Below are 16,369 nucleotides of genomic sequence, written 5' to 3'. Positions count from 1 at the left end.
TAGAGCAAAAGCCAAAATCAATACAAAATGAGGAGAAAGGAGAAAGATGAGAATCTATTTAAACAGGCTATCAAATCTGAAAAATAGGAAATGAACAAAAATAATGACTTTGACTTTATTACCATTGCTTGGAGACGACACCTGCAAAACTGCTGTCAAAGCAGGAAGCCCAAAGGGTCCAGAAATCACCACAGGCAGCAAAGACTTATCTCCTTCTCATGAAGAAAGCTGTTGCAAAGACATGCAGTACCACTTATGAGTTCAATCTCATTTATAAAACATTATGGAGAATGAGAAAATTATGAGTAGCATCACCTCACAAATTTATTAAGTGCTTATTATGCTCTAGGCGCTGGGCTAAGCTCAGAATACAAACAAGAAGCATGGTAGTCCTTGCTGTCAAGGAGCTTACATTTTATTCGGGAGGACAAGACAACACATAGAAGAGAATGGTAGACAGAAGAGCTGCCCCTTCCAGCAATATGGGGCAGCAAGGTAATACAGTGAACAGAGCACTGGGCCTAAAGTGAGGAAGACCAGAGTTCAAATCTGGCCTCAGACCCTTCTAGCTGTGTGATCTTAGGCAAGTTTGCCTGTTTGCCTCAGCTTCCTCATCTGTAAAATGAGCTGGAGAAGGAAATGGAAAACCAGCCTAGTATCTCTGCCAGGAAAGACCCCAAAAGGGGTCACAAAGAGTTAGACACAACTGAAAAAGAGTTATCCAATTTTCAGTCACTGCCATGACAGGCTAACTGACCTGCTGCTCTTATTTCAGACTAGTGCATTCCTCATCTGAGGGTAAAAGTTGCTTTGATATGTTTTATCCGTTGCCTTTGTGGTTATTCCATTTTAGCTGATCATACAGCAGCTACCTAAGTATTGTGTCTTTTCTTTTAAGTTTTTGCTTGGTAGAATTGCTGATAATTGAGTAATATTATTGATTTCTGCAACCTGTGCCGTATACACCTCCAAATGCTCTAAGAGAGTGGCTTTCTGCTTGTTCTCCATGAAATCCCAAGGTTCCATGAAAGGGACCTATATGTCTCAGTGAAAGAGTCCTTGCTGACTCTGGGGTCAGAAAGACCTGAGTTCCAGTCTAGTCTCAGACGCTTACTAGCTTTTGACCCCAGGCAACCTCTGTTTGCCTCAGTTTCTTCATCTGTAAAATGGGGATAATAATAACACCTAGGGATGATAATAGCACCTACCTCCCAGGATTGTTATGAGGATAAAATGATGAGATGAATGAAAAGCCCAAAAGGCAGAGTTTCTGGGTAACTAATAATCAACTTACTAATTAGGCTTACTGGTAATCATCAAATAGATAGTCAGCGGGTGCTGTCTGTAACCAAAAGCACCTCATGGAGATACAGAATGCTTTGATATACTGTTAGAAAAGGGAGCGTGCCTGATAGGTGAGAATCAACTTTGATTGGTGAAGAATTAATTAGGAGGTGGACTTTCAAGTGAGAAGGTGGGCTGAAAGCCTTTAGCAGCTAAAGTTTAGCTCCTCCTGCTGAGAACTTGACTTGGTCATGAGACTCAGCTGCCTCCAGCAATCTGGACAAAGGAATCCATCTCCATCTAGACCACTCTGGTTGGTTTTCTCCTTCATGAGCTAGGTTTCCAGTGAAGGAGTTCAAGGACATGGGCTTAATGCTTTAGGGCTGGAATGCAATATAAACAAATTTAAGGTCTCTTAGTTGGGTAGGGTCCCTCCCAAGATCAGGGACCATGTACCCCAAGGATTAGGCTGAATGAACTACAAGGGCCAGTGCCAAATTAGGAAATAGAAATGAAAAACCTTAATCCTAATTTAATAATTATTATTATAATAGAAAAGTAAGTTCTCTCAATGACAATATTTCTAAAGTGTTTTACAAACTTTAAAGCACTATATAAATGGTAGTTATTATTACTATTGTCGTTGTTATCATCATCCTCATCATCATCATTAGATATCTCTAGAGCTTACTGAGAAGAGATTTTGGTCATAAACCTCAGAATCTCTTTGTAATTAAAAAAAACAAAACTTAAGCCACTAGACAATTTGTTCCTTCACTAGGTGGCTATGTGTGAATTTTTCAGAAGGCCTGAATTTGTCTACTTGAATTCTGATTTTATGTTGATTTCCTTGTGCATCCCATCAGGTTCAGGCTTACCCTCAAAATTCCTTAGTGGATTTGGGTTCTGAAACATTTAAAACCATGCAGGAGGGCTATAGAACTTTAGATCTGCAAAACAGTCATGAACGAAGAGGCTTAAAAATGAAGCCAGAGAACTAGCAAGTCCTTTAGGAAGCTTGTTGACAATACTACATTGTGGAATGTAGTCTGTGGCCTAATGGTAGTGTCCAGCCGCAATATGAGGCATGGGTAGGATGCAACCATGGAAACCCTGTCTAGTTTCTTGAATAGCTTTCATCAATATCATAGAATATTATATAGCAATGTAGTTGGACTTTATATTGGTTTCCATAGGAATAGGCAAGTTTGCTTGTTTTTTTTTCCTGCTCAAATTGTAGCTTAAAGCTCTTATTTAACTTTCTGAATGCATATCTCCTACCCTTTGTCCCAGTCTTCTTCAAAGATGTGCTGTGGTAGCTGAGCCCTAAAAATAGCACTTGGATTAAGTGTTTTTTGGGGGAAAATGTATTTGCAAAGTAGGGAAGTATATGAAATATTTTCTAGCCCTATGGATTGTAAATTCCTAGAGGACATAAATAATTGATGTTTCCGTATAAATGTTCTCCAGTAGGTTAAAGGAATATGTCATAGTAGATAGGACACTGGTGTTAGGTCAACAAGACCTGGGTTCCAATCCTGCCACTGACACATACTAGCTTTGTGACCTTGAGCTTATCACCTAAACAATTCTGAGCCTCAGTTTCCTCATCTATAAAATGGGGATAATAATGCCTGTAAATTTTATCTCCCTGGAAGATGAGGTATGTAAAGTGCTTTGCAAACTTTAAGGTACTCTACAAATGTCAATTTTTTCATGTTGATACAACATTAATATAAGATCTGTTTTATATGTATCATAAGCACACAGTAGCTTTTAGCTCATTTTATTTTTCTACTAGGCTTCTTGAGATAGAATAAGGCATCCTCCTTATTCTTTCTCTGAATGCAGTCTAAAGTAAAAACCTGTGGCTCAAAGCACGTAGTTCTTAGGTCGTCTTTCCTGTTAAGCATTACAGTGCTTGTAATTGATGAATTTCTTCCAGTAACAAAATGTTCCTGACCTTTTTCTGGTTATAAAGCAAATGTTCTTTTACAGTGTCAAGTAAAAGCAAATTTGTCTTTCTTTCTCCACTCTTACTAGTTCTCAAGATCACCCTCAGCCTAATAAAGAAATCTGAACTGGAAAATTAGATTAAGGCTTCATAGTTAAGGGCCAACTAAATGCAGGGGTAGCTCAATTTTCCTTCATTTAGAGGAGTTTATTCACTTGCTCAGACATTAGGAAGCAGAGATTTCAAAATTTCCCCAAAGAAAAGTTCTAATAACCCATTACTCTTTTTAAATGTGGTTTGAGAAAAGTTGACCAAGTCTCAAGATCTGTTAATGCCATTCACAGAGAGTGAATTTGGTGAATCTTATACCTGGGGCTAGTGGAGGAGAGGACAGTGTAGTAGGAAGGACATCCTTTGTTATTCATTGTGGGGTAAGATTAGGAACTAAACCCAAAAAAGGCTGGTGGTGATGAAGGTGGCTATAGAAGAGGAAATTAATTGGGAGAGATTAAGATACCTGTCTCTGAAAATACTAAACATGTATTTTAAAGAAGGAGAGAAAAAGAAAAAAAAAATAAGCCCTTTATTGAGCAAGAGAAAGAGGGAAGGGGAAAAAAGAAAAGGAAGGGGAAAAAGGAAAAGGAAGAAGGTCTTGTGAGGAGCATCTAAGGAGAAGCGTACAGGAAACTCAGGTCTGACTAATAATATCTAACATGGGATGCCAAAGCATCTCAGGTTTAGGAAGGTGGCCATTTCTTTAGGTGTTATGTTGAAAGCTCATGGTCATCTTTATCCAAAATGAAAGGAAATATGTCACTCAGGACCATAGCATGCCATAGCATGGCTGGCTTAAATTACACTTTAGGTTTATATTATGGTTTATATTCTTTTATGAACAAATAGCAGCATCATGACAGTGGATATAGATGAAAGTTCATTGTGTTTAGAGATTGCTCCAAACTTTGTACTAACCTCAGTGCCTCGCACATGCCTGGCACTTTGTAAGTACTTTTTGTTTGATTTATTGGCCTTGAAGTAAAAAAAGTCCTGGGTGCAAGCCCTACTTCTGAGACATACTAGTTGTGTGATGTTGGATAGAAGTTGAAAAGAAGGTATTGCTCTTCATTGGTAAATTATTTTTTTTTTTTTTGGTGAGGCAGTTAGGGTTTAGTGACTTGCCCAGAGTCACACACTAACCTCAGTGCTTCGCACATGCCTGGCACTTTGTAAGTACTTTTTGTTTGATTTATTGGCCTTGAAGTAAAAAAAGACCTGGGTGCAAGCCCTACTTCTGAGACATACTAGTTGTGTGACGTTGGATAGAAGTTGAAAAGAAGGTATTGCTCTTCATTGGTAAATTAAATTTTTTTTTTTTTTGGTGAGGCAGTTAGGGTTTAGTGACTTGCCCAGAGTCACACAGCTAGTGAGTGTTATGTGTCTGAGGCCGGATTTGAACTCAGGTCCTCCTGACTCTAGGGCTGGTGCACTACCCACTGCGCCACATAGCTGCCCCTTAGATTAAATTTCTTGCTGTGAGTTCCTTATACCAATCAACTTATAGGTCTGACAAAAAAGAAAAGTAATAATTTCCTAGGTGTGTATTAACTACCCTCATCATGGTTATGGAATGTCTTCCAGAATTTTGCAAGAAGAGTATAGGTAAAGAGCTAACTGTCTGTGATGATCTGAATGAAACACTTCCTGGATTGGATGGAGATCTCTTTAGATGTGTTCCCTGTTTTTCATTCTCATTTTAGTGCCATATCTTCAAATGGGCACAGATTTCCAAGAGAAGAACTTCTTTGGGATGGGAAATACCTTTGGCAAAATCCTGGGAAGGGATTTTCTTTACACAGTGTCACGGTTTCCTCTTTCCTTTTTGGAGACTTGAGAATTCCAAGGATTTCTTTCTTTTTTTGTCTTCCTTCTTTCTTTCCTTCCTTTATCTCTCTTTCTCTTTCTTCTTCCTTCTCTTTCTTTCTTTTCTTCCCTCTTCCTCCCTCTTTTCCTAATACTTAGGAGAGGGCAGCTAAGTGGCACAGTAGATAGAATGCTGGAAATCTGGCCCCAGACACTTATTGGCTGTATGACCCTGGGCAAGTCCCTTGACCCTGTTTGCCTCAGTTTCTCACCTATAAAATGAGCTAGAGAAGGAAATGGCAGACCACTTCAGTATCTTTGCCAAGAAAACCTCAGTCACAAAGACTTGGACACCACTGAACAACCTCCCAGGGTTGTTGTGACAATGAAAAGAGATAATAATTGTAAAGGGCTTAGCACAGTGCCTCTCACATATAAATGTTATCTGTTATTATTAGGGCAAAACAACACATTGCCCTTTTTTTCCTTTTTCTTATAGAGGGAAATGCCCTTAAAATTTTGAACTATTTTGTGTGTCATGTCCTAGGTGATCACAGCCAGAAAGGTCAAAGTTGTTGTAGGCTATATTAGTCAGGCACAGAGTCCAGAAGGAGAGAGTTAAGGGTCAGTCCAAATCTGGAGTAATATGTTCTAGATGCCACATTTTAGGAATACCATAGGTAAAGTCAGTGTACGTCCAGAAGATTGCAACCAGGATCATGCCATAGAAGGAGAAGGGATGACACGGGGAGAGGTGGGTGGAGGAAGTGGTAATTATCTCCAAGTATTTGAAGAGTCATCATTAGATTAAACTTGTTCTGCTTGGCCCCTAGAAGGAAAACCTTGGAGCAATGGGTGGAAATGGCAGTTTGGCAGATTTGGGCGTATTGTAAAAAAAAAAATGCAAATGTAAAATTACATTTATGTAAAAAACATTGATGTAAAAAATACCAGAAGAACTTCTTAATAATTACAGTGAGCCAAAAGTGGGATATTAATGAACATCTTCAAACCAAGGCTGGATGGCCACATATAGGAAATGTTGGAGAAAAAATTCTTGGTCAGGTATAGATTGGATTAGATGGGTTGTGGTGCTTCCAGTTCTGAGATTCTGTGATTCTGTTAACTGAAGCTGGAATTTTGAGACCTAGTTAGCCCACATTAAGTAGAAGTGGTAGTAGTAGTGTTAAAATAAATAACTTCCCTCTTGATATTGAGTCTCATTGGCTGACATGATTTTATTTTTAAAATATGGCTAACCTTTTTTTTTAATGCAGGGAGATTTCATTTTAGTTTATAAAATAAATATCTACTTTCTGGTCATGAATTTCTAGAGTTTTCTGGTATGAAAATTTTTTCTTCCTGTGTAGATAAACTGCCTTCAAAAGAGGCTCCTCAAGAAAAGAATCCTCATTGTGAGAAATGAAATCCAGGCTGGATAGTTGCGAAGAATATAATGCCAGACAAAGCTCTGAGATTCTGTCCTTGAAAGGTCATGTCAAAGATTTAGAAGAAATCAGTGCTTCGGCCAAAAGAATAAGCTCTTTGAAAGACAATCAGCATCCAGAACCTGGAAAAAGAGAAGTGGGTCTTAAGAGAAAGAATTGCAGAATTGAAAACCTTCAAAGTTAGGGTGTTTTCTCATTTGTATCCATATTGGGGGGTGTGGTGAAAAATTCTCTAGGCAGGATGAAGGCTACCTGGCTCTAGGTCCTGCTACTGATTTGCTTGATGACCTTAGGCAAATCATTTCATCTCTGTGAGACTCACTTTCCTAATATGTAAAAAGAGATAGTTGAATTCTTAACGGTCTCCTCTAAAAAATTCCTTTATTCTACAAAAAGGTTTCATCCTTAGCCTATTACTGTCCTAAGACCTCCATACTAATTGCCAATCATGGAGTTTATATCAGGACAAACTACACATGCTTTTGAATTCAGTATTATCAAAAATATTTATTCAACCTTTTGTTGGATATAGAGATAATGGGCTGCTGTTAGGAGAAAGGAGAACCATTATCCTTTTCTATGTGTGTATAGGAGGGTATGGTGGAGGTTGGGGGGTGGATTATAGCCCAGGTTATTTACAACAAAGATGCTTAAGAAAGTCCCAGGAATTACTATCATTGTAAGGCTTAGGAAGAGGAGGCCTAGAAAGGATTGTTCCCCAAAAAATACTTGAATTGTGTCAGTATCCTATTCTAATGCTGTGTTGCTTGTCATATGGCACACCATCCAACAGTGATTTTTCTTCTGAGACTTGCATTTCCCAAACTGTTTTAGAAGAGAAAATATTCAGGAGACTAAAACCGAGTTGGGAACCACATTTTTTATTAAGACCAAGAGATCAAAACAAACGTAAGGGCCAGTAGGAGGAAGAAAAGGATGATTCTGTCTGGTTGTTCAGACACTGCCTGAACCAAGAGTGGCAAAGTTCAAAAGAAGGACCAATTAAAGGCCACAATTATTAGAATGACCCTTAAGTGGCAGATCATTTCTTGAAGGTAAACCACATTTTCTAGCAGCTAGACCTTTGCCTGAGTGCAGTGTCTGGAACTTTGCAGCCTCTCCATTTGGCATGGAGAAGGCTTCAATAAAATTTTGAAATTAAAAAAAAAAAGTATTAGAGTAACTATTCAGCTTTTTTCACCACGAGCTCAAGGGTACTCTCTGCGTCTGTCTGTCGATGAATGAGATGAATGTTAACACGCTTTGCTTCACAAGGAAAACCAAACGTCTGCAAGAGACCAAACGTCATTCACCCTCAACTGAGAAATTAAAACCACCCAGACCCAGTCCCAGAGTTTCATCAGTCAACTTGCTATTCTTCTAAGCAACACCCTTATCCCTGTACCAGCTACAGAGGAAGCTGTGATGGAAAGGATACAAGAAATCAGTACTAATGAACAGTCTTGGATGTATCTGAGTATGTTGGCAGGAAAGTTGCCACTTTAAAATTTTCTGCTCTAACTAAGCTCTAAGTTGGTTCCTGAATGAGGAAATGCTTGTGCCTCATTTTAAATTATAAGCCCATTTCTGTTATTGAGCTTTTGCCACAGTAAGGCAAGAGAAGGACTAAAACAGTATATAAAGCCAATTTTACCATTTCTCATAGCAGGATGTTCCCAAATTTTAAAGCCCAGCAGTGCTGCTTAGCTCAGTTCTGAGGGAGATCTCCCAAAGTCACTTGGAAGCATATCTAGTGAATATGTGATAGTTATCAAACTTTTTTTTCCTATAGAAGATGACTGTCTACTACATATAAAACCAAAAAGGTATCAATAAGACTTTTTTTTAAAAGTCAAATCACTTCATCAGAATAGTTGAACCAATAGACTCATGTAGATAATTCATAACCCTGAAGTCTTCGTAGTGAAAACTGTCTCTTCCTCTCTTTCACCACTTCAGATTCACACAAATGTTGATGTTTATTTTGGATCGAAAGTTTGTTGCAGAGTCATTCCATAGAAATCTTGGTTTTGCCAAGTATTCTAGCTGCTTTCATTGTGGAGGGTTTTCTGGCGCCCTGAAAATTCCCATGGATGGTTCCATTATGAAGTTTAAGCTGAAGTGTTTAATTTTCATACATCAGTCTCTGTTCTCTCCTATTCATTCCAGCCAGTGATCTACACCACAGATTTCCCTAAGGGAAAGTCGTATCAGCATAATGAAATCCGTATTTTGACTACAATAATTGGAATTGCATGTTTGGCTTTGAAAATAGGGAGTAAACATGGGATATAGGGACATATCTGACTTCTGAAATTTACCTGCAGAAAAGTGTTGTCCTTCAGCAAGAGATCCAGTTGCTAACTCTGCATGTGGAGCAGCTGCATCAGCTTTATCAAGAGGCTGTGTGTGACTCATCCCAAACTGAAGAAAAGCTTCTGGAGCAAAAGAAATCCCTGCAGTTCTCTGAAGGAAAAAGTGCCGTTGATAACTTCTTTCAAGGGAGATGGGATTTAGAGAAGAAGAAAGGAAGGCTCCATTGAAGTTTATGGCAAGGAACAATTAATACTTTCAAAATTATACTAATGGCCTCAATTTTACCCAATGTACGTAAAAATAACATTGTTATTAGCATTCTTAAGGGTTTTTGGGGAGGGAGGTACAACAAACTAATTAATTCCTGTACTCGTGATTTGGTGCAGACCTAAACAGAAAGTCCATGCTCCCCCTTCCTCATTATAAACATATTTGATTTTTGGAGTGAGGAAATTTGTCATGCAATTTTCTAAGAAGGTCATATAAGAATGATTATATGATTATCTCATGGTGGAATTTCAGATGTAGTAACAACTAGATGGCAGAAGTATTTTTAAGCAGAGAGCATTACTGATGAAATGATGGGTTGGCCAATGAGAGCCCATTGCTAGGAGCACACACAGTACACTCTGGCTGATGCAGCTTCCTTATTGGATGTTTGGTGGGCCTGTTTCTGGGCATGTTCTGAAGAGGAGAGTAGGAGAACATATTGAGAAGCAGGCTCCCCCTGCTTACATGAGAGGGATTCCATCCAGCCAAGCACATTGCATATGCTCCCTAAGGACTGGGCTCTCATTAGTCAGTAATATTATACTGGTACTGTTCTCCATGAGCTCAGAAGCTAATGAGGGACACAGCATGGACATAACTAACATAGAGCCACTTTCAACAAAGTCACAAATAGTTACAGGTCATCCACTTGACAGTGTTGTTGTTCCTGCCATTTATGAGAGGCAGTATGGTGTAATGTAGAACTTAGGATGAGATCTGAATGTGGATCCTAGCTCCATCCACTGGGTGACCTTGAATGAACAGCTTCAACTCTTAGGGTTTATTTACTCATCTATACAATGGGGATGATAAGATCTAACTAAGTAACAGGATTGTTGTGAGGCACAAAGGAGTCAATGGATCTAAAATGCTGTGTAAACTTTTAAGTGCCCTGCAAATGGAAGGCATTATTATACCTAACAAGATTCTGTTCCACCGAAGAAAAGTGATTGCCCTGTGGGGAACACAATGCCAATAAATTTTGTGAATGTATTTTTCAGACAACTTAGGTGTATAGTAAATAATACAGATGCAATTAATGAAAATTAATCGGCAGTAATGTTTTGGAAATCAGATGGTCTGGTTTGAAAAATTTTTGTTTTATCAGATTAATTTATTTTTAATTTGAACCCTTATCTGAGGAGCTACTAAAGTTTTGATTCCATTGGGAATGAAAGCTTACTTGTGCTACACTTTAGGAATGTCAACATATATATATATATATTTTTTCCTCTTCCTCTCCTCCTTCTCTCCCCAGACCAGTTGGACTCAGCATCAACAAAGGCTTCATCAAAAATAATTATTTCAAGGTCTGCCAGAATCATTTTCAAGATTTCCAGAGACTACGCGGAACTAAGGCAGTCTGGATCAGTGTTTCCCAACTCCACTATGAAACAGCTTTCCTCTGTAATCTACATTCCTATCAGCCTTATCCTCCTGTCTGCATCCTTCCTCACAATTCCTCATCTGTTCCTTCTCCTGTGTCCAACTCGGCATCCATAGCACAGTGCTCTGATGTAGATTTCTGCTCTAAGGCTGCTCAGTTTTGAAACAAGGAATGGATGAAGATGGTTGGATTGCAGCAGCTATTGGCTGGAGTCTGGTTTCTCACACTCATTTTGTTCTGTGTGGGTAAACTCAGAAAGCTAACACCTGATGAATCCAAGTACACACAAGCATGAAATTTGGGACTCTATAGACAAGATTATCAAACTCCCGCCATTTTCTAAATGAAGAGAATAGTCTTAAAATAAGATTCAGCTTGCTTTTTAAAGGGGAGAAGAAGATGGAACTGTCCAGTTTCAGCAAGGATAATAGTATTTTCACATATAATTTCAAAGGGTTACTATTTAGCGCTGAGAGTTTTCCTCTCTCTATGGTTTAATATCAGAATCATTTCCATAAACATTTGCTGAATTGAATCGACAAGAAGAATTTAAGAAATATCAGTTGTGTTCCCAGCACTATGTTGACATTCAAGGATACAAAAAAGGGATAACCAAGAACCATTCCTCAATGATAAGTTGTCAAAAGATATGAACAGTTTTTGAAAGACCTGCAAATTATCAATTACATTAATTGCCATTTGGAAACTTTCTCCAAATCATAATAATAAAAGAAATACGAATTAAAACAACTCTGAGTTTTCAGCTCTCACCCTGAAAATTGACTAAGAAAACAAAAATAAGGATAGTCAGTGTTGGAGGAGTCATAGAAAGAAAGGAATACTCATATACTGTTGGTAGAGCTATGAATTGGTCCATCCGTTTTGGCTGTCCATTTGGAATTATACAAAAATGTTACACCACTGTTCATACCTTTTGATCTAATAAATCCTTCTGTTAGACAAGAAGTTCAAAGATGAAAACAAAAGAGTCTCAGCAGGACTCTTTGTGGTAACAACTACAGCAAAAAACTGGAAAGAAAGTAGAGCAAAAGTAAACTGGTTTATACATGTAATAATTTCTGCTACAATAGAAAGGAGAAACGTCACAAGAAGGAACCTGAGCTCTGAGTGACTGAGAAAGCAAAAAACAAATGGTAGCAGAGAACAGATCAGGGAACATACTTGTTTCCCTTTGACCAAAGTGAGGGGGAAATACACTTAGGGAGAATGTCAGAGTGAGTATGAGGTAGTTTTGTTTACTCGTTTTTCTTTGTTACAAAGAAGGTTTTGATAGGGGAGAGGGAGGGACAGTGGTATAGACCTAGAAATAACTGTGATGGAAAAATAAAAGGTATCAATAAAGCACTTTTTTAAAAAGTAAAAAGAAAAAAACAATTATTTCAGTGTCCTTCTAGTATGGGTACATAAGTCAATGTTTGGACTATGTTTTTGTCTCGTAAGGTATCACATGTACAGCTCTTAGCCAACCATAAAACACGATATGCATGTCAGGTCTCTAACTCAACCTGATGAGTGCACAGGTTGGTAAGGCTTTGGGGCTGATTATCTTTTTATCGAGGGTGTGAGTATGCCCACTGACAACACTACCGCCATCTGGTGGTTTGGATTAATCAAGCATCTACTCCTTGCCAGGCTGTTTGCTAAGACCTGGGGATACAAAAAGAGGGAAAAGATAGCGTCTGCCCTCATGGAGACCACGATCTAATTGGCGAGAAAACAAGCAAACAAATATGTACAAACAAGCAATACACAGAATAAATAGAAAATAAAAGAGGTTAGGCTGTAGTATTATGAGGTATTGGAAGGGATAGCTTGGTGGCACAGTGGATAGAGGACCTGGAGTCAGGAGGACCTGAGTTCAAATCCAACCTCAGACACTCACTAGCTCTGTGACCCTGGTCAAGTCACCTAAGCTCGATTGCCGTAAAAAAAAAAGGGTATTATAAAAGGTTTTCTGTAGAAGAAGGGATTTTAGTTAGAATTGAAAAAGCGGTAGAGGCTGGGGGGACAGCCAGTGAAAATGTCTGTCACCAGTATTTGTTACAGTTGGGAAGCCATTCCATGTAGAAATAAAAGCTTATATGCCTGAACAGATTTACCCATGGGGACCTTTACATGAGATATAAATAACTTACATGAGAACCCAAGATAGCAGCTGCCTTTGGGGACTTCAGCCTCTGAGTGCAAGTCAGCTAAGTAAGCCCCAGCATGGGTACAGCTCACAAAGGCTTCATCTGGGATATATTTGGGTGCTCATTAAAGAGGCTGGAACACACTGGAGATATTCTCCACACAGGACATGGCAGGGCTATCTGTAAATGCATGGACTACTTTTTAAAAAATCACAGCATTATTTAGGGATCCAGGCCCCTGCCCCACACCCCCTGTTTGGATATTTGGAAGGTGTTTGGAGGACACCTATGATCTATTCTTTGATAGTGGCCTGTGGTAAGCTATTCTAGGCTGTAATCATTCTAGATGGTCTTATGTGGATTAGGTCTAGAGAATCCCTGGGGTGGGAGAGGTCAAATTAGACTAGACCTTAGAGGAATAACAGATGTAAGAAAACAATCCTCTTGATTACTCACTCAAGAAGTAAATAAGAACCACCCACCAACAAAATCGGGAATCTCCCAAGTAATTGAATGTTATCCTGGGTAGCTTTCTTCATCCCCAAATTGTGATGTTATTGTGTAGTTTATCTTACTGAGGTATTGTGGCTTAATCCTTTTTTGACAAGATAAAGTGTCACTATTACAGTGAGACCATTTTCCTGTCAGAAGAATCCATTTGTCAAATTAGAGTCTAGATCACACTGAGTGATCAAAAATACACAGAGTACACTGAATGTGTGTATGTTAGAAAGAAAATTTAAAGTATGGACTTGGAGCAGACTACCTCCAGGATACAAAAACACTTGCTCCAATTTTACATATTCGGTGTGTCATAATGAAAACACAGAATTCAGAAATTAAAAATGAAACATTAAATACCATCATTTTATAATAGTTTAACTCTTCATGGAAAGTTAGTAGCCACATTTATATTTGGCTCCAGACAGATGTTTTAGCCTTGAATATTATTCCATAGATAGAACGAGTCATGAGTTGTGGAGATGAAAGTTGCAAGCCGAAGAACTCAATGAAGTATTCAGAGTTAGACCTTTAATAATGACCTTGCCTTCCCTTACTCTTTCTGGGAGGCAGAATCAGTCTGCTTTTCAATTAGGTAAATTCTGGGAATTAATCTGAAAGCAATTTTATTTCCTGGATGGTCTTCAAATACTTTCCATTTAGGAAAGCTTCTGCCAGTTGTGACAAGAACTATAATGATCGGTTTTTGCAGCGAGAGAAGTACTGCAGAAGCACCCTCAGATATTACTGGAGAGGTTGCCATGAGATTAAGGAGGAAGGGTGCCTGCATTTGGTAAGAGACCAATAGATAATTAATTATGCTGGCTAAATGAATGCTAAGCTCAGGTATTTCTATGCTTCTGAAGGACTGGAAGGGCTTAATGAGGTAGGGAGTAGGAGTAAGCCTTTATTAAACGCCAAGCATTGTGCTAAGTACTTTTTCCAAATAGTACCTAATTTGATTGTTACATTTTACAGTTGAGGAAACTGAGGCAAAGAGAAGTTACAGTGACTTGGCCAGGGTCCCATCTAGATTTGAACTAAGGTCTCCCTGATTTTAGGCCCAGTGCTCTATCCACTGTGCCACCATCTGCCTCAAAATGTAATGGCCATTAAATTGTGGTACATGGGATAAAACCCTGATCACCTCACACTTGTCTTGGCTCTTTCTCAGGCTATGACAACAGTGTGGAATGGGCCAACAGAAACTGTACAGGCAAGGAAGGACTGTTGTCAGTGTACGTGGGCTTCATCTTGGCAAGGTTGCTTCATTGTCTGCAACCCAGACAATGGGTTCCCAAGAAAGAAAAAATCCCAAATCTGAATGGCAGATCCAGTTTCTTATACTTCTTCTAGTCTCTCTCCTTTACCCCTTAATGCCAAGTGAAGTGATTTTCTTAAGCATTATTTCGTTCCTTAGGGTCACTGAAAGAATTCTATAACTGATTTGCATTGACTGAAATTTGCTTACTTTTCCTCTGGGCAACTAGCTGGCAAAAGAATAGAGTGCTGGGCCTTGAATCAGGAAAATCTGAATTCAGATCCAGCCTCAGATACTTGTTAGCTATGTGACCTTGGGGAAGTCACTTAACTCAGTTTCCTCATCTGTAAAATGAGCTGAAGAAGGAAATGACAAACCACTCCAGTGGCTGCCAAGAAATCCTCAAAGAGGGTCATGCAGAGTCAGAAATGACTGAAAAACAACATTCAGAGTTTCTCTTCATTATTATCTAAAAAATTTCACCTAAACCAATGTTCTTTTCTCCTCCAAGATTACAAATGCAGCTGTAAGGTGATATAAATTCAGGGAAATAGTGAATAAAACCTCATAAAAAATGGTTCCATTTGCTGGGAGGGTAATTGACAGAGAAACTGGGAACAAAAGGTGTGAGTAGGTCAGACAGACTATATTGTTAAGTATTTCAAATGCTCTGTAAATGAGAGCTTGAAATCAATACACCAGTTGAGCTGTATCTAATGGGGACTTTTGAAGAGAGGATCAGTACAAGAAAGATAGAATGCTACAACATGATTTAAACTGCCGTGTTTGGACCTCCTGAAGCTAGTGAATGTAAGAGTCCCTAGATGGCCTTAGAAATAGAATGAGTTAAGCTGAGCTAATAATAGCTAGTTTATATAGTGCTTTAAGATTTGCAAAACACTTTACATATGTTAAGTCCTTTGGTCCTCACAACACCCTTTGAGGTTGGTGCTATTATTCATCCCATTTTACAGCTGTGGAAACTGAATCACAGAGATTCTAAGGAACTTGGCCAGGGTCCCACAACTAGTGCTTGAGGCAGAACTGTAACTCAAATCTTCCTGACTCCACTTTCCATGCCCTGTCCACTGTACTACCTCGCTGCCTCTAAATGGTGGTTGTCCTTCCTTCTTGAAGAGGACCAAAATTATCATTTTGGCATCTCACTAAGTTGGCGTCAAGGTACAGCGTGTCCAGCTGTGGCTGATCTGACCAGTATGGGCTCAGAAGGCTTCACTCCAGTCCGGCATAAACAGTCCATGTGAACATTTGGAGTGAAGATATATCTCAGTTCACTCATCTCTCATTTCTTTTGGGCTACTGAGATTTTGCTTTGCTGACAGAGCACAATGCATCCTTTGATGCAGGTACACCATGCTGGGTAGTCCTGTATGGGCATCCCTGGAAAGTATACTGTCAAGGTAAGTGAACTTATCCACAGCATTTACAATTTCTCCATTTGCTGTAACTGATGATACCATTTGACCTTTGAAATAAAAATGTTAGTAAAGATTTGTAATGAAAAAATGTTGCTGTACTATATATTACAATGAAAGCTTTTTTTAAAAAAATGTATTGTTTATTTTAAACATTATTTTTTAAAAATTTTGAGTTCCAAATTCTCTCCCTCCCTTTAGCCCATCCCCCACCAACTGAGAAGATAAGCAATTCGATGTCAGCTATACGTATGAAATAATACAAAACATATTTACTATGTTGCAAAAAAAAAAGAAAGTTAAAAAAAATTATGTTTCAGTCTGCACTTAGAGTTCATCAGTTCAGCATTTTTCATCATAAGTCCTTTGGAATTGTCATGAATCATTGTATTGACCAGAGTAGCTAAATCTTTCACAGTTGATCATTGTTATAAAATTGCTCCTGGTTCTGCTCACTTCACTTTGCATCAGTTCATATAGGTCTTCCCAAGTGTCTCTG

At 38.7% G+C, this 16,369-nt stretch overlaps 1 protein-coding gene across 1 annotated transcript in view; it reads left to right on the top strand.

The window, feature by feature from the left end:
* The window catches only part of LOC110203827 (uncharacterized), a gene marked incomplete at its 5' end in the record, with an annotated part of 49,075 nt that extends 38,594 nt beyond the window's left edge, over positions 1-10,481 (top strand). Inside the window, 2 exons of the mRNA XM_078151652.1 lie at positions 8,874-9,152; positions 10,391-10,481. Coding sequence (XP_078007778.1) covers positions 8,874-9,089 — 216 coding nt within the window. The remainder of the gene's footprint in view (positions 1-8,873; positions 9,153-10,390) is intronic.
* Positions 10,482-16,369: the final 5,888 nt, after the last annotated feature.

Source organism: Phascolarctos cinereus, unplaced genomic scaffold (assembly GCF_003287225.1).
Source record: "Phascolarctos cinereus isolate Bilbo 61053 unplaced genomic scaffold, phaCin_HiC Scaffold_3;HRSCAF=262, whole genome shotgun sequence".
NCBI lineage: Eukaryota > Metazoa > Chordata > Mammalia > Diprotodontia > Phascolarctidae > Phascolarctos > Phascolarctos cinereus.
Note: the sequence above shows the minus strand (reverse complement) of the source record. Positions and strands in the feature narration are given on the sequence as shown.